The sequence below is a fragment of the Mobula birostris genome, chromosome 6 (genome assembly GCF_030028105.1).
Source record: "Mobula birostris isolate sMobBir1 chromosome 6, sMobBir1.hap1, whole genome shotgun sequence".
In the NCBI taxonomy this organism is placed as follows: Eukaryota; Metazoa; Chordata; class Chondrichthyes; order Myliobatiformes; family Myliobatidae; genus Mobula; species Mobula birostris.
In genome coordinates this window covers 45,519,782-45,538,450 of record NC_092375.1, presented here as the reverse complement: position 1 = coordinate 45,538,450, position 18,669 = coordinate 45,519,782, and the positions used below count along the sequence as shown (strand labels likewise).

Here is an 18,669-nt window from a genome sequence, read left to right as displayed (position 1 = left end):
CCACACTGCCCAGTAATTCCACCCCCCAACCCCACTTTAATACCAGCATAATCAGGGGACAGTTTACAAAGACCTATAAGCCGACCGACTTGTAGGTGTTTGGACTGTGGGAGGAAACTGGAGCACCTGCGGGAAACACACATGGTCACTGAGAATACAAACTCCTTCAGGCAGTGGCAGGAACTGAACTCGGGGTCACTGGTACTGTAAGGAGTTGCGCTAAACACTGCTACCACGCTGTCCTCATTTAGCACTGATTATTAGTGTTGGAACAGGCAAAATATTTGAGTGTAACAAGCACTGCTAGCAAATATTAAATGTAATGACATGAAATACAAAAAACAGCAGATAAATTGACAATTCAATTTATTTAAGTTATACTTGTAAAAAGTTTATATAAAACTACTGACTTTTGTTCTGTTTCTTACAAAACAGTTCATCTCCACTCACAATTAGCACTTTAGTAATGTTTAACAGTTAAGGCAGACAAACTTGTTGAAATGTATTAGCATTTGTTCTTCTAGTAATACGTTTCTTGCTCCACCCAACCTAGTAATAATAAAAAGGAAGATTAAGTTAGGCAATGTAATTTCAAAGTGTAAATTTCAAGAAAATAATCGTTTGCAAATTCCCTTCAACCAAAGTATTCTGACCCTACAGATGCTGTTTATGTTATCTTATTCCCAAAACAATACATTTCAAAGGCTATTCTATTATGGTTGAATTTAAACACGTTTTTACCCAAAACCCAAACACATTGCTATCAATGAAGCCTGCTTGGAAATCAATTGGGAGTAGGGATTCTTCTTCATTTCCAACTCCCTTGATACCGTTATCTTGTTTGATGTGTTGCTTACACCCCTACCAAAAGCAAGTTTGAGACACCCTGGTCAAATTTGGTTTGTATAGAACAGCACAAAGATACCAACTTTGTACGCCCCACACAATTTGCAGCACTGCACCTGCCAACATGACCAGCTGGAATTTAACCTTAAAAACATCAGGAGTATGAGAAGTTAAGCTCTCGGGAAAATGAGGCAGTGTAAACTGACAGGAGAAATATTGCATCCAAATACAGCAAAGCTTCTACAAAGGTCATTACAGCTTGATTACTTGTATTAATTACTTTTGGCAAAAAATGACAAAGATTACCTCCAGGGTTCCTACGGAGGAGAAATCTTCGTGCTTCATCATAAAGAAATATTATAAGACTGTATGGAAATGCACAGAACCACCAGCTGGGTCTGAAAGGAAACAATAACTGCATTACAAAATGAAAAAGACCAAAAATTAAAAAGGTGCTACAATATGAGCACTACAGAGTTGCTTACTATTAACCGTTATTCCAGGAACCAAATGCATGAACAAAAGCAGGAACCTCTTACTTGAGTGGGAACATCCTGAGTGCTACATCAGTGCCAGGAGTGTATGAAAGAAAAGCAGCAAGTGCTGTCTCTTCAAACAAACCGAAGATTAGAATCTTGTTCCTGTGAAAAAGAATCATTATTAAATGCAACTGGTCACCCAATAGACCCAACAGAATCTTTCATCTTTACATCAATCTGCTCTATGGTAGTTTTACTAGAGCCAGCAACATTCAGCAGATCTAATGACCTCCATGTATTTAGAACTCAAGGCAACAGACTGATCAATCATACAAATATGACACTATTCTGTAACTATGATCAATTCTTTGGATTTCAGGGAAGGAAGTGGTAACAATAAAACCACATGTTATGTGGTGGGGGACAGTTGGCTGATAACACTCCCAACACCAAAATGCAGAAGCCAATATTACAGCAACATGGATTACACAACTTGGCATAATCCAGGGACAATAGATGAAATGACTAAGTGCATTTAGCTACAGAATAATTGAGGACATTTACAAGATATTTAAGTTTATTCTCCCCTTATCCTGGTTCATGCTCATGGTAGGCTCACATGCACTCCATTAGGATTCCACCCCAATCAGCTAATGCAAAAAGCAAATTTTATTCTTCAGTAAATTGATTTGTTACATATCCCATAATGACTATTTTAAGTGCTTAATTGATAGACACTATTTCTTCTAAGCATAATGATAAAATATTTACTTCATTCCCTGTTGAAAGATGGAGTTTCTTCTGGTCTTACAGATGATCAAGTCAGCCCACTGCACTATCACAATGCTGACAAAGAATGATGTGTGACAGGTATACTCCACAATTTTCCGCTGATCATAAGTCTGAAAAATAACAAAAGTTTAAATTAGGCAAGGATAAATCAGCTTGAATTTAAAAAACTTCTTAGACAGCAAGAAGGAAAAAGTGCATTATGAAAGTATTAATTTTGTATTATTGAATCATAATAATGATACTCCTGTCTAACAGTGGAAATTCTGACAGAATGAATAAATATCCCAATCCCTTGAAATAAAGGAAGAAATTCACCCGTTGTAATTACTCCTTTGTGTCAAACTTTACCTTCCTCCTATTTGATTCGTAAACCTTCTCAAATTATAGTGAAACCATCAGTACTCTCTTGAAGAATGCTCCTATTAGAAGTCCATTTTAGATCGATTCATCAGCAATCAAAAGATTTCCACTTGAAAAGAGGAACTGGGTCTAGAGATGCATACATTTTTGATTGTCTGCCATTTTTTGAGTAAGCTTGGTGCAGACTTCCTCATTTATATATTACAATTCTGAAGTCAAGACTCTGGAACAAGTCTATGGTTGTACCAAAATTATCCTAAGCCAAGGTGCTGGATGTATTCTAGTTCCAGACCCTCCGTTTTATCAGGGATGCCTGGTGCATATTATTCAACTTGTTTGGATAGGGTCAACTACTTTAAATGGGAAAATACAGAGTTATTTATACCCCTGCATCTTACTTGATTGTTTTAAAAGATTTTTTCGCATTTTCAAAGGTGATTACATGACATTTTTGACTAAATCTAAAAATCTATTTGAACAATTCTCAAATGTATCTACATAGTCAAAGGCATTTAAAAGAATGTTTAAAAAGCCAGGTATCAAGAATGTTTTACGGCTAATAGTACAGTCATTGACGGGGCTTTGGGTTCTATGGCTAGGCATCTAACCATTAAATCTACTCCATGTCAAGAGTGATTTCCTAGTGAGGAACTGCATTTTCAGTCATTTTTACTTGGAAATCCAAACAACCACTCGCACTGAAGATATAAATTATACTTCAAAATAATAAGTAATTGCATTTTTCCATGAATCCAATGAAATTTATGGGCAACAAGTACTACTCAGAATTTATTTTTCTGGTAAGATATTCCAGTTGACAGTTCAAGTTGCTGTTTATTGTAAAGTTTAAATTTCCTCAAGGTGCTGAACTTTTGCAATCATCAGCTTTCTGCATCATTCCCAGTAAATATGTCTAGAAGCAACTAGGTCACAGTAAACTGAAAATAGTTTTCATCAATACACTGCATTATACATACCCATTGTTGGCCATAACTGTCTTCTACGTCATCTACCCATAGCTCATCCCAACGTTCACGTAATCCAATTAGATCAAGTGGGAGAAATCCATTCTCAGCCAAGATCACAAAATATGTGAAAAATCCAGCCAAGGCTTGGATCATTCCTGGATCAAAAGCAATTCTTAGTTTCAATTGTTGCTATTGCTTGCACAAATAACACTTCTTTCTAAATACGTAAGAGCTATTAATGCACCAGCTCACAGAATTTGAAAACTTCTGTGGAGTTTTATCTATTGCTTGCCAAAAAAGACAAGCAATAGATAAAATGAAAATTAACAGCAGCTGAAAAATGGCAACATGTACAGTATACATGAAGCGCTCAGGATAAAATTAGAATAAAAAAGAATGCAAAACCTATGTGGGTAGTCCATAAATGCACATGACAGTGAGGTTACAGCTTGAGGTGCATATATTGCAACAAGTGCAATAAAAATCTTGAAAACTAGAAGGACTAGAACATTACAACTTATAAAAGAGATCAACTTTCTACTGGGGATTAGGGACAGTGTTCTGAATCAATATTTTAGGGCCAACAAGGGAATAACGTAGTTTAAATGTTTATTATAACCCTTAGTTAACAGTCTAACTGTAAGGAAGATTATACAATTTAAGTTGAAAATCATGCATCAAAACTGTGGGCACCACAGTAGCGCAGCAGTTAGCCTGATGCTGTTATAGTTTGGAGTTCAATCCCAGCATCCTCTGTAAGGAGTCTGTATGTCCTCCCAGTGGAATGCATGGGTTTCCCTTGGGTGCTCCAATTTCTTCCTGCAGTTCAAAGACGTACAAGGTAGGTGAAATGGTTGTTGTAAATTGTCCCATGATTAGGTTAGGGTTAAATCGGAGTTGTCAGGGGTTGCTGGGACAATGCTGCTCAAAGGGCTGGAAGGATCTACTCTGCAGTGAATTGCATATGTACAGTGCTTAACAAACTGTAAGAGGCATTTGGAACACCATATTACATACACCAGAAACAAAATCACAGGCAAGGTCCCAGAAAAACTAATGCAACAAATGGAAAGCTATCTGAAATATATTAACAGGACACAAAGAAAAATTAAAAACTGTTTGAATCCATGAGAAAAAATTAAAATTGATATGGCCAAATGGAAAAAAAAAGTGCACAAATTGTGGGGAAAGGTGACAATGGAAAATCTGGTTCATTAAAAAGACAGGTAAGAGTCAATACTGATTAATAACAAAGCTTAGATTTGTATTGAATTATGCAATATTTCATTTTAAATCTTGTATGCATTATGTATAAACTGTGCTTTTCAAACATAGTGGTAAGCAAACAATAGAACAATAAGCAGTCCTCACCTATCTGTCCATATGCCATACTGATCAATCTCTCATTCACCAACTTGTCTGTCTTGGGATTACGTGGCTGTCTCTTCATTATATCACTTTCAGCCTGCTCATAAGCAAGTGAGATGGCAGGAACCTGAAAAGAATAAAATTTAGTAAATCCATGATACAGTAACAGCTTGACATTACAGAATGCTTGGGAGTTACAGTGCCAGAGTGGCAGTTCCTGGACTGTTTTTCCAGCAGTATTCCAAAATACTTTTAATTCACTTTTCTTTCACCAGGGAACTCAGTGAACTCGCAGTCTGTCCCGGTGAGCCAGATGCTGAATGATCAATTTGTCAAAGTATTATCACACCTTCTCTGAAACACCAAATCCGAAAATCTCAGTCTGAAATTTTTTTGTATGCTGACATGTCACAAATGGAAAATTTGTGTAAGGTTCCCATGCGATGCACAGGTCTCAGCACATGGCAGACAGTTCTGAGAAGTGACCTCACATTTGTAATGAAGAGAAGTTAATGAAAAATAGAAAAACAGCATAAAGTGAAAAGTGAAGATCTCAATTGTGTATTGAAAAAATGGATTTGTCAGCAGAGTGAATATACACCACTTAATGGTATGCTGATCTTGAAACAAGATTTATCACGACAATGTGAAAATTGAATGAAATTGTGAATATTTGGGTTGAGTGCAGAAATTCAAGGCACAGCATAACATTCTTGAAGATGTGTGGTGATAAAATGTCTGATCACAAAGCAATGGAGAAATTCTTTGATGAGTTTGCTAAGATCGTGGCCGTTGAAAAACTAACATCCTGAACAGCTGCATCAGTACGTGATGAACAAATGCAAGACAAAAACTGCTTACCAGCAACACAAATTGAGAGTCAGCTTGGGACCACCATTTCCACCTCATTATATATTTCAATTCAGAAAAAACCTGAAACACTTCTGGCCCCAGATTTTAGATCAGGGGTACTCAAACTGTACTAGAAAGCATCTACTAGTTCATATAAAATGAGTCGTCAAAGTTCAAAGTAAACTTGTTATCAAAGTACATATATATCACCATATGCAACCTTGAGATTCGTTTTCTTGAGGGCATATATAAAAAAAAATGAAGAAACACTACAGTCAATAAAAGGCCACATCCAACCAAACGGACAAACAACCAATGTGCAAAAGACAACACTGCAAATACAAAAGAGAAAGAATAATAAATAAATCGAGAACATGAGATAAAGGGTCCTTGAAAGTGAGTCCATAGTTCATGGGAACAGTTGAGTGACGAGGCGAGTGAAATTCAGTGAAGTTATCCCCACTGGGTCAACAGCCTGACGCTTGAAGGGTACTAACTGTTCCTGAACCTGGTGGTGGGGGTCCTGAGGCTCCTGTACCTTCTTCCTGATGGTAGCAGCAAGTATGGCCTGGCTGGTGGGGGTCCTTGACGGAAGCTGATTTCCTGCAACAGTATGTAGATGTGCTCAACGGCGGGGAAGGCTTCACCTGTGACGTACTGGGCGATATCCGCTACTTTTTGTAGGACTTTACGCTCAAGGGCAAACTGTGATGCAACCAATATATACTCTCCACCACACACCCACAGAAGTGTGTCAAAGTTTTAGGTGTCATGCTGAATCTGTGCAAACTTCCAGGTAGAGGCAGTGCTGTGCTTTCTTCAGAATTACACTTGTGCACTGGGCTCAGGATAGGTCCTCTGAAATGATAACGAGCAATTTAAATTTCCACTTCTGATCCTCTGATGGTGACTGGCTCATGGACCTCTGGTTTCCTCCTCCTAAAGTCAAGAATCAGCTCCTTGATCTTGGTGACATTAAACGAGACTTTGTTGTTATGGTATCACTCAACTCAACCTTCACCTTCCCTCACCAGCTTTGATTCAGCCAACTACAGTGACAACTTAAATATGGCATTAGAGTTCTGCCTAACCTCCTAGTCAAAAATATAAAGCAAGTGGAGCAGAGGACTAAGCATTCAGCCTTGTAGTGTATCTGTGCCTATGGAGACTAGTGGAGATGTTGGCACCAATCTGAATGGACTGGTATTACATTTTATTTAAAGAGCAAGGCAAAGAACAATGCCAAATATAGGTTTAAACCCATCAACAGTGGTAGCAAAATACCTAATGTTGCCAGTTTCAATCACAGGCTCACATTCACAGTAAGTCTGAAACAAGCTTTCATGCTACAGGAATATGCCATCAACCACTGATTTACACTAACCCTATAATAACCCCATAGTGACAATTTACAAGCTACCAATTAATTATCAAGCCAGCATAGCATTGGGACGTTGGAGGAGCTGGAGGTGCAACCATAGAGAGCACACAAACACCACGCAGACAGAAGTCAGGATTGAAATTGAGTCACTGGAGTTGAGGCAACAGCTTTCTCAGCTGCCATCAGTAAAACACCCACAATTTCAAGAGCTTTAACATTTCACCAATTTTGTAATTCAAAGAACTGCAAAGGGAACCAACTATTAACTTACCATGTCAGTACCCAGATCAATGCAGAGGATGGTAACTGTTCCAAGTGGCAGTGGGATGTTTGCGAGGATGAATACCAGGAAGGGTGTGATTTCAGGGATGTTACTGGTTAACGTGTAAGCAATTGATTTCTTAAGATTATCAAAAATCAGACGACCTAAAAACAACCAGGAAATTTGAAGTTATAAAAAAAAATTCTTAAATTTCAGTGAAGCAATGGAAGTAAAACATTTGGTTAAACGTAACATAGTATGCGATAAAAGTCTGTATTAGCATCAAAAATTGCTAATTTCCTTTCACTCTAACATTCTGCCCTCCCCCTTTTCCATATGCAATAGGTTTGCTGTGATCCATGCTTGGTCAGCATAGACAGCAGAATATCATGAGGATTACAGATGGGCATTTTTATTAAAGAGCTGCAAGCATTCTCTGATTAGAAAAAGAATGGCAACACTACCACAATTTCAATCCTGACCTTCACCCATTAAGTCTAGAAGTAATCATAAGCCAGAAAAACCAAAGCTGCTAATAGGGTAGAATTTCCTGTTTTTCATTTAAGTAATACTTAGAACAATGGACATGCATACATGTTAACAGCAAGCTAAAAATACTATTGTAATACAGAAATAAAAATCAGAAAATGCCAAACTAATTAACTTTTTCCACTGCTGGTGAAAACTAATTGTGAAAAGATTGCAGCTACCTTCTTCCACACCAGTAACAATAGAAGCAAAGTTATCATCCAGCAGTATCATGTCAGCAGCTTGCTTGGAAACATCAGAGCCAGCAATGCCCATAGCAACACCAATATCAGCCTTCTTCAGAGCAGGAGAGTCATTCACTCCATCACCTGTGACAGCTACAATGGCACCCTACATAAAAGTCAGTCAAAATGTTAGCCATAGAAAATTGTCAGTTTAATTTCTATTTAGACCTGCCTTTCACAATAGCAAGCTCCACCTCTTCACCAACCACCCCCCCCCCCCCCCCCACCAACCAATATCCTTCCCTCACAATTATTTCCCTTAATAAAGACTTAGCAATTTAGGATGTTCAGGCTGTCACCAACAAGCAGGTTCCGTGTTTTCAGACAGCCTTAAGCTGATTCTGTTCACTAGCCATAAAATCCACAAAAATCACATCATATGCATACCTCAACAATATTGCATTGAATGGCATCAATAGCACATACCGATTTAAAAGAACAATTATTTATTGCGGAGAAGCAGAAGATAGTTCTGCCATTTATAGGAAAGAATGTTAGTATGCAAGTCAAACTTCTGCATTTAATAATAATGTGGAAGCTTGTGTGTACATGCAAGTGGCCACAAGTCAAGTGATTGCAATCATATTGAACTTGGAACTATCCTTGCACAGAATGGTGCAGCAAAGTACTGTTCAGGCCTTCCTGCTTTACTAAGCAATTAATAGATACTGCGCACACAAAATGTGCCAGCATACAAGCCTGTGCAGAGCCTTATCTGCATGACAGTAAAAAGTCCTGCTGCACTCAAAATATGGCTCGGGCACAAAATGCTGCATTTACCATATAGTAAATTAATGGCAAAGTTTACATGGGGAAAATTTATGTCAAAAAGTTTAATTATCTGCACCCACAAAATCCTCTAAACTGAGCCAAAAAACTGACGAAATTAGACAATTTTTAAATGAGTAACAGGTAACAGGGGTGCAGTATTTTATTCCTTCATGGAACAGTTTCTTACCTGTCGCTGACAGCCCTCCACAATAATCAGCTTCTGCTGAGGTGAAGTTCGAGCAAAGACTATCTCAGTATGATGGCGTAAAATATCATCCAATTGCTCAGGGGTCAAATCTTTAAGTTCTGTACCATGGACTACACAGGCTTTGGCATCCCTGTGAAAAAGGGCAACAATATCATCAAAATTTGCTGTCATTCACTTCTGAACTAGGTTGATTTTTTTTTTTTAAAAAAGCCATTCAAAACATTATCAACACAAGACAAGAACAAGAAAAAGAAAATACAGGAGATAGCAGGTGGTGGTAGCATCTGGAAAGAAATGGAGGTAATGTTTCAAATCAAAGACCCTTGTCAGATTAGCCTAGAGTATATCCTCAAATTTGGAGGATCTATTGGCTAGCACTTGCAATAAAAAGTTGAGAAATTTTACATTCTGCATCATCCATCTTGCTTTAAGGGAAATATCCAATCTTAACTTCAGTCCTGTTGTTCAGAGATCAGTGAACCTCATGATTGTGTTACTATATGGGCTGAATGACTTATTAGTTATTAGGTGAGTCAAGGGAATTTTCAGATGATATAACACTTGCAGCACTCTTGTCCAGTAGCGCACAGGAATAAAAAAAAAATGGTTTCTAGCTCATCCAACACTTAGATGACCTCAAAGATAGCAAAGATATTACAATTGTTCTTAGAAGATTGATGGATTGTTTACCTGGGATTAACCTGATTGAGGGGAATGTTCAGGCGAGCAGCAATATCTTCTACAGTCTCATTTCCTTCGGAGATGATCCCGACACCCTTTGCAATGGCTTTGGCAGTGATTGGATGGTCACCTGTTACCATTATCACCTATAAAGTTCAAATTCAAAATGGGAATCAGCTGCTGCCATTTTAATACATACCATCTCAGAGGATCCTTATTACACATGTGCTCATTTAAGTCTCTAAACATATTTGACAAATCTCTTGAAAAGGTGCCACAATTATATAAACTGGGGTCCAGAAGGATTATAATAGATTTAAAGTTGATTGAGGAAATGACTGCATTCCTATAAAAAGGTAGCAGTGATAGTTATATGCAAATTAGTTACTAAGAAAGTTTTGCAGGATTGGCTTGAATATTTTAGTCTTCATTAGCAATCTAGTAATAACTAGGAAGACATGTCCAAAGTCCCCCAATGATAGATTCTTAGAACAACTAAAGTTAGGTCCTGATTTTAAGAGGAAATGGGCAGAAATTCAATTTCCTCATTAAAAAGGCACAGTATTGATCACTTCAGACCTACTCCAATACATTTTAACTGTCAGTCTCCATGACTGCATTTAACCACTTACAGACGCATCTTAGGAATCAGCTTTAATGGTTTCTATTACCACACCCCACAGCTTGAGTATAAAAAGTGCAAGAAAATACTTAAGGAAATCAGGAAGGCTAAAAGAAGACAAGAGGTTGCCTTGGCAGTCAAGGTGAAGGATAATCCAAAGAGCTTTTACAGGTATATTAAGAGTAAAAGGATTGTAAGGGATAAAATTGGTCCTCTTGAAGATCAGAGTGGTCGGCTATGTGCGGAACCAAAAGAAATGGGGGAGATCTTAAGTGGGCTTTTTGCGTCTGTATTTACTAAGGAAACTGGCATGAACTCTATGGAATTAAGGGAAACAAGTAGTGAGATCATGGAAACTGTACAGATTGAAAAGGAGGAAGTGCTTGCTATCTTGAGGCAAATTAAAGTGGTTAGGATATTTCCTCGGACCTTGAAGGAGACTAGTGTTGAAATTGCAGGGGCCCTGGCAAATACGTTTAAAATGTCGGTGTCTACGGGTCAGGTGCCGGAAGATTGGAGAATGGCTCATGTTGTTCCGTTGTTTAAAAAAGGATTGAAAAGTAATCCGGGAAATTATAGGCCGGTAAATTTGACGTCAATAGTGGGTAAATTATTGGAGAGAGTACCAAGAGACAGAATCTACAAGCATTTGGATAGACAGGGACTTATAGGGAGAGTCAACATGGCTTTGTGTGTGGCAGGTCATGTTTCACCAATCTATTGGAGTTTTTCAAGGAGGTTACCAGGAAAGTGGATGAAGGGAAGGCAGTGGATGTTGTCTACGTGGACTTCAGTAAGGCCTTTGACAAGTTCCCACATGGGAGGTTAGATAGGAAAATTCAGTCGCTAGGTATACATGGAGAGGTGGTAAATTGGATTAGACATTGGCTCAATGGAAGAAGCCAAAGAGTGGTAGTAGAGGATTGCTTCTCAGAGTGGAGGCCTGTGACTAGTGGTGTGCCACAGGGATCGGTGCTGGGTCCATTGTTATTTGTCATCTATATCAATGATCTGAATGATAATGTGGTAAATTGGATCAGCAAATTTGCTGATGATACAAAGATTGGAGGTGTAGTGGACAGTAAGGAAGGTTTTCAAAGCTTGCAGAGGGATTTGGACCAGCTGGGAAAATAGGCTGAGAAAGGGCAGATGGAGTTAATACAGACAAGTCTGAGGTATTGCACTTTGGAAGGACAAACCAAGGTAGAACATACAGGGTAAATGGTAAGGCACTGAGGAGTGCAGTAGAACAGAGGGATCTGGGAATACAGATACAAAATTCCCTAAAAGTGGAGTAACAGGTAGATAGGGTCGTAAAGAGAGCTTTTGGTACATTGGCCTTTATTAATTAAAGTATTGAGTATAAGAGCTGGAATGTTATGATGAGGTTGTAGAAGGCATTGGTGAGGCCGAATCTGGAGTACTGTAAAAAACAAGAATTCTGCAGATGCTGGAAATTCAAGCAACACACATCAAGGTTGGTGGTGAACGCAGCAGGCCAGGCAGCATCTCTAGGAAGAGGTACAGTGGACGTTTCAGGCCGAGACCCTTCGTCAGGACTAACTGAAGGAAGAGTTAGTAAGAGATTTGAAAGTGGGAGGGGGAGGGAGAGATCCAAAATTATAGGAGAAGACAGGAGGGGGAGGGATGGAGCCAAGAGCTGGACAGGTGATTGGCAAAAGGGATACGAGAGGAGCATGGGACAGGAGGTCCGGGAAGAAAGACCGGGGGGGGGGGGGGGTGACCCAGAGGATGGGCAAGGGGTATATTCAGAGGGACAGAGGGAGAAAAAGGAGAGTGAGAGAAGGAATGTGTGTATAAAAATAAATAACAGATGGGGTACGAGGGGGAGGTGGGGCATTAGCAGAAGTTAGAGAAGTCGATGTTCATGCCATCAGGTTGGAGACTACCCAGACGGAATATAAGGTGTTGTTCCTCAAACCTGAGTGTGGCTTCATCTTTACAGTAGAGGAGGTCGTGGATAGACATGTCAGAATGGGAATGGGATGTGGAATTAAAATGTATGGCCACTGGGAGATCCTGCTTTCTCTGGCGGACAGAGTGTAGGTGTTCAGCAAAGCGGTCTCCCAGTCTGCGTTGGGTCTCGCCAATATATAAAAGGCCACATTAGGAGCACCGGGCATGTTCAGTTTTGGTCACCAAATTACAGGAAAGATATTAACAAGGTTGAAAGAGTACAGAGAAGGTTTACAAGGATATTGCCGGGACTTGAGAAACTCAGTTACAGAGAAAGGTTGAATAGGTTAGGACTTTATTCCCTGGAGCGTAGAAGAATGAGGGGAGATTTGATAGAGGTATATAAAATTATGATGGGTATGGATAGAGTGAATGCAAGCAGGGTTTTTTCACAGGCAAGGGGAGAAAAAAAACCAGAGGTCATGGGTTAAGGGTGAAGGGGAAAAAGTTTAAAGGGAACATTAGGGGGGGGCTTCTTCACACAGAGAGTGGTGGGAGTATGGAATGAGCTGCCAGACAAGGTGGTAAATGCGGGTTCTTTTTTAATATTTAAGAATAAATTGGACAGATACATGGATGGGAGGTGTATGGAGGGATATGGTCCGTGTACAGGTCAGTGGGACTAGGCAGAAAATGGTTCAGCACAGCCAAGGGCCAAAAGACCTGTTTCTGTGCTGTAGTTTTTCTATGGTTTCCTTTCAGATGTTTTCCATGCATTTATCCTCGTCCTTTGAAGACAGCTCTACTTTCCACTTTTATACTGATAACGACTAGCACGATCTCACCACAACCTTCTTTGACCCATTGGTCCAAAACATCACTTGTTTACTTGTTCCATAGATGCTGCCTGGCCAGCTGAGTTCCTCCAACAAGACTGCTTGTTCAGCATGCATAATTACACTGAATTCTTCAACCCTTTTGCCCTACACTTCATTCCACTCAAGGATTTTTTTTTTAGTGCTGGTGGTCTTAGTGTCATTAGGGTTGGAATACACACATATTACACCGTTTCAAATGCTTAGGAGGCCAAATTTCCAACCTTGCCTCTTCATTTGTTAAGATCCACTTCTGAACTCTTATTACCTCTTGATTTCACCAACCCATTAAGTTTCTGTCTGGCTTCAGTATAACATCCGTCAATGTGTTATTTCTTGAAATTAGTGCCCTTATCCTAAACCATTTTGACCATCTTCCAGTAACAGTGTTCAAGCTAAGCAACATTAACTTTAAAAATTTGCACATTTGAAAGGCCACATTAAGCCCCTTAATTTTCAGAACCAGCATGTTAACAAAATTCAACCAATGACCAAAACAATGAACTGAGGCTTCACACAATGCACTTTATAGAATAAGCATTTGAATTTTATGTGGTGGAGCAATAGTGAAATTTGATAGAAATTATTCAAGGCAACAAATAACTTGAAGTTTTCTATTTTTGTCACAAGGTAATTGACTGTTGAAACAAATTATTAGTATGCCAGGGACAGTGGCCCGGAGTGCTAATATTCAAAGGGATTGAAGTTCCTGGATGTGGCCAGCTTCATGCTATCCTTTCGAATGAGTCCATTTCTTCAAGAATTTTGCAACATGCAAAATTTGAACCTGTTATCAAAGCTCTTTCACTAATGTGCAATTATCACATATCTAACCTTGAGCAGAGCAAAATGCTACAACCCCACAATTAGTGATCTTACCTTGATCCCAGCGCTCCTGCACTTGCCAACAGCATCTGGTACAGCAGCACGGGGCGGATCAATCATAGACATCAGTCCAATAAAGCAGAGATCATCTGTAGGGAAATTGAGCTCCTCCACATCAAACTGATACCCTTCAGTAAACTTGCTATCAGGTAGGTTTAAATGACAGAATCCTAGAAGGAAATAAAGGAAGTTAACATGGTCAAACGCCTTTGGATGAGCTTAAGTTATCTTCCCAGAAAAGTGGCTCATTTAAATGTATGTCTCGGAAAATGGGTACATTGCCTTCCACTCTATTAAATACCATGGTATATGCAGTGGTATGAAAATCTATTCTGCCAGCAGTTAGATGTTACATCCATTCTACTTTAGCCTAGATCTAACCACTGCCAACCCACACCAAGTTCCCTTCAATTAGCCTGCTGATCAATTATCTTCTGGTTAAGCAACAAATGTGTTCATTTATTGATATCTGTGGAGTGAATCAAACTGCTAACTGCCTTCAAGTAGGAAGGAGAAACAGAACATCTACAGATCCACTTGTTTTGAAGTTGCCAATGCTTCAAGCCTGTTCTTTAGCATTCAGGTGCTCCATCCTCAATGTGGATAGAGATGTTCTTGTAACTGCTAGCTCATTAGCTTCAGTAGAAAGTGAAAACGGCAAGATTAGTCACCTTGCCACAAGATAATTCAGCTCAGACTTTCAAATGGACCCATTTGGAATTCAGCGCACATGCAAACCCTGTGCTGATCTGTGGTTGGATCCATGACTTTATATTGATGGTGATAAGTATTCCAGGCTATGTAGTACATTTTACAATGATATATAATTCCATTGTTGCTGTTAGACCTTATCCAGAGTACATTCCATTCCAAATTTCAGTGGCTCTTCCAAATTTGATTCAAAATGGAACAGAACTGATTGCTTAGCCGAGAAGGGGGATGGTGCTTCCTGTATTTGACTTGATGCTAGAATTGTGGCGTATGGCATCTTAGGAGTTGAATTCCTTCTGACTGTGTACTAGATAGTACTAAGTCTGTTCCGTCTGCCTTGCTTGTGGAAGTAGTACTTAAGAAACGTGATGGAAGGAATGAGGACATTAGCTGCAAGTTAGTTCTATAAAAATGGTTACATTAAACCATTATATGGCTAGTGCGTATGATATCAATTTAGATGCTCTTATAGAGTGGAGTGGGCTGGAAGTAATCAGACACTGAACTCAGTGCATCTGATTCATCCATTTTCATTCTTATAATTTAATGGAAAAGTTTTTATCCAACCAAATGGTTAGCCCCGAGTAGAGGGTCTATACTCATACACAGGCTAGATCAGATAAGGGCAGCAGATTTCATACCCCGAGGCAATATTTGTGAACCAAATACATTCTATGAAAATCACTGTTTCTGGATCAGATAATCTAAATCCCTTAGTTGGCCAGGTTTCATCATCCTTTCCCCCAGACTGAGATTTCAATGCTCACCTAGCACTCTCTCTCCCAAGCCACCCAGCTCCAAGTAGGCATTCTGGAAAGCGTCCTTCATTTCCTCAGTCAATGGTTTATCTTCGCCATTTAGAAGGATAGTGGAGCAGCGGTCTAGAATCCGTTCTGGTGCTCCCTTCATCACCAACAGGTAGCGGCTGTCTCCTTTTTCATTCTCATGTATAGATAACTGAAGACAAAATTATCAGAACAAACAGTCTCAATGACAGTGGGAAGCAAAGCCGGGTCAATGTTTCAGGTTGAAGCGCTTCACCAGAACTGACAAGGAGACTGTCAAGCTCTAGGGTCAGCAATGTCTCTGATAGGTTGTAACTGGGGTAACCAGATGGGTGAGGGGTAAACAGCGTTAGCTGATCAATGAGTGCATGGGAACAACTGTAGGACAGAACAAAGGAATGTAGGATTGTTAAACAGGATTACTGGCCTACCAAGTCAGAACTGTTCCCATTCACTCATGGACAAAATCTCTTTTATAACTTTATCTCAATATAAACATACCCTTTTCCTCCCAATCTGCAACCTTACCAGCTCTTTTGCCTCCATTCCAGTTCTGATGAAGACTTTTTGACCAAAATGTTATGCATTTCTTTTCACATGGATGCTGCCTGTCTTGCTTATATTTTCCAGCATCTCTTTCTATTCAATAATAGTTTCCAGATCAGAAAAGAATTTAAACCAGAAGTAGTCTCTTAAATAATGCTTATGGAATTATCCAGAAAGAACCAGAGGTAGACTATTATGATAAAAACATTTTATTCTTAAATTGCTGCATTGTGCTTTTGTAAACTATTACCAGATTGGAATTTTTTTTTAATTATTCATCTAAAGTTGAACCTATATAGACACCACATCCCAATCACACCCAGCAATGATTTGTCAAGGATTTATCATTTGGAGATGCTCTTCTCAATTAGATCTTCAAAGATGCTAACAAAATGGCATCACATCTTGCTCTTAAAAAGTAAAAAATACTGATTCTGTGCAGATCCAGTCTCAAACTGTTACTGGCCTCCTTTCAATTAGCATCCTACTAGTTTTCTTGTGCTCAGCTTTGTAGCTCCATTTACCTGATATTTATTGGTGGAGTTGAATGGTATTTCCACAATTTTCGGGTTGCGTGACCTTATTTGCTCAACTGATCCACAACACAATTCAATACACTTCAAGAGAGCAGATTCAGAAGCATCTCCAGCAACACTTCTCTGATTGAAAACAATAATTAAAATTAATAATGACTGGTTTAGTTACAATATATATTGGTATTCAACAGCGATTAGCAAAACTAACTGAAGTACTCAGATGCTCCAAGATCAGCATTAGTCTTGGAGTGAAATGTAATAAATAATTTCAGGATATAGTTATTACCTCAAGACTTCGATATTTAACTATCTCCAAAAACCCTTGTACAGCATAGAAAACATAAACATGCATTATTATTTTGTCTGTTGTGGGTGTAGTGACCAAGGACATAACATTATATCTTAATTTAGATCCTGGCATTTCTTTTCCCAAATTTAATTCTGCTTCTTCCAAATAAGTTTCTGACTAAGCTTTGGATAGAAACTACCATGGTTTAATTCTGCAGTCAATACCACAAAATTTCTATCACCATTTTCGCAAGACCAATCTGATTGGAGTCCACGCACAAAATTGAGCTTACCTTCAAGATTGGCACATTTTCTTGTCCTGCCTGGAAGACTGCCCTGTTGCACAGTGCAGCAATGCGGGAAAGGGCAGCCCAAGTTGGAGAAGTCTTGTCAAAAGAAACACCTATGAAGGTCAAACATAGGTAAGGTGGTTTCTGTGCCTTCACATTTCCCCAAGTGTTCAAACTGTACAGTATAGTGTAAAAGTCTGGGTATATATATATATATTTAATACACAAATTTTATATACATAATATATAAAGTGAGCATGCCCAAGACTTTTGCAGTGCTGTACCCTTTTAATTTCTATAACTTTAAAAATGTTATCTGAATAAAGGTTTTGGCAAGGAGGCTAGTCAAAATGAATCAAAGTCTCTCTATGGGTGGTACTGTACAGCAGTCATTTGTTATACTTCCTTATTCTGCCGGAACTCCAAGTTCCATCCTGTTAGTGAAAATACATCTTCCCTGTGACTGTCTGGATTTTCTCCCACAAGTCTAAGACATGCTAGTTGGGAGATAATTTGGGAACTGCAAATTGCCCCCATCATATGTGAGTGGCATTAGAATCAATGTTGTGGAGGATAGGATACAGGCAATACAGTTGATGGGAATGCAAAAGGTAAAATTATGATTGTAGATGGATATCTGACTGCAGCATAGGCACAGTGAACCTGTTTATATGCAGTACGAGTCCAATTCCTGTCCCTATATCTGCAAGTTAAGCTAGTTCACATGAATACCAAAAAATTGAAAGAGGTAAAGGGGGTGGGGAGAAAAATTAATTCATCTGTCATGAACAGTAGATGTTGGTAAACTGCATAACCTAATTGCCTTACTGATATCTCAGGGTAGCTAAAGCAGTATCTGCAAGCTTCTCCTCACCTTCCTTTACCAAATTCTCTAATTGTGCTTTTGTATAATCAATTACAACAGTATATTTCAAACTTGCCAAAAATTTATCTATATAACTGGCTAGATTTGACAGAAAGGGGCAGCCAAGACTTTTTTTCCTCCAAACTACAGATTTCCCAAACTAAACACTTGTACCTATGTCTCATGAATATTTAAGCAATAAAAGTCACAAGGAAATATTATAAAGGTCTCCTTTATAATATTCAGCCAAAAGAGGTAGTTTCATCCACCCAAAAAAGAATTGTTTACCACTCTGGTTTTCAGTTGTATCAGCTTCATGAACCTGGTTGTCAAACCACATGTGAGCAACAGTCATTCGATTTTGTGTTAATGTTCCAGTTTTGTCTGAGCAGATGGTAGAGGTGGATCCCAGTGTCTCAACAGCTTCAAGATTCTTCACCAGGCAGTTTTTCCGTGCCATACGTTTAGCTGTCAGGGTTAGACATACCTGGAAACAAGACAAAATTGATTATTTGACAATTGCAGTGGCTAGCAATATGATAATCTATCAAGTACAGTACTTGTTGATCAATTTCACTATTAAAATATGACAGAATTATTATAAATTG

At 38.9% G+C, this 18,669-nt stretch overlaps 1 protein-coding gene across 3 annotated transcripts in view; it reads right to left on the bottom strand.

The window, feature by feature from the left end:
• Positions 1-349: 349 nt before the first annotated feature.
• The window catches only part of LOC140199013 (sodium/potassium-transporting ATPase subunit alpha), a 51,238-nt gene continuing 32,918 nt past the window's right edge, over positions 350-18,669 (bottom strand). For all 3 annotated transcript variants that reach the window (XM_072260391.1, XM_072260390.1, XM_072260389.1), the window contains 15 exons: positions 18,350-18,548; positions 17,200-17,309; positions 16,607-16,741; positions 15,519-15,708; positions 14,035-14,210; positions 9,751-9,887; positions 9,040-9,190; positions 8,019-8,187; positions 7,318-7,472; positions 4,817-4,940; positions 3,455-3,600; positions 2,097-2,227; positions 1,386-1,487; positions 1,153-1,244; positions 350-549 (listed from right to left, as the gene is read on the bottom strand). In XM_072260391.1, the coding sequence (XP_072116492.1) occupies positions 521-549; positions 1,153-1,244; positions 1,386-1,487; positions 2,097-2,227; positions 3,455-3,600; positions 4,817-4,940; positions 7,318-7,472; positions 8,019-8,187; positions 9,040-9,190; positions 9,751-9,887; positions 14,035-14,210; positions 15,519-15,708; positions 16,607-16,741; positions 17,200-17,309; positions 18,350-18,548 (2,046 nt within the window). In that variant the 3' untranslated portion in view covers positions 350-520. The remainder of the gene's footprint in view (positions 550-1,152; positions 1,245-1,385; positions 1,488-2,096; positions 2,228-3,454; positions 3,601-4,816; positions 4,941-7,317; positions 7,473-8,018; positions 8,188-9,039; positions 9,191-9,750; positions 9,888-14,034; positions 14,211-15,518; positions 15,709-16,606; positions 16,742-17,199; positions 17,310-18,349; positions 18,549-18,669) is intronic.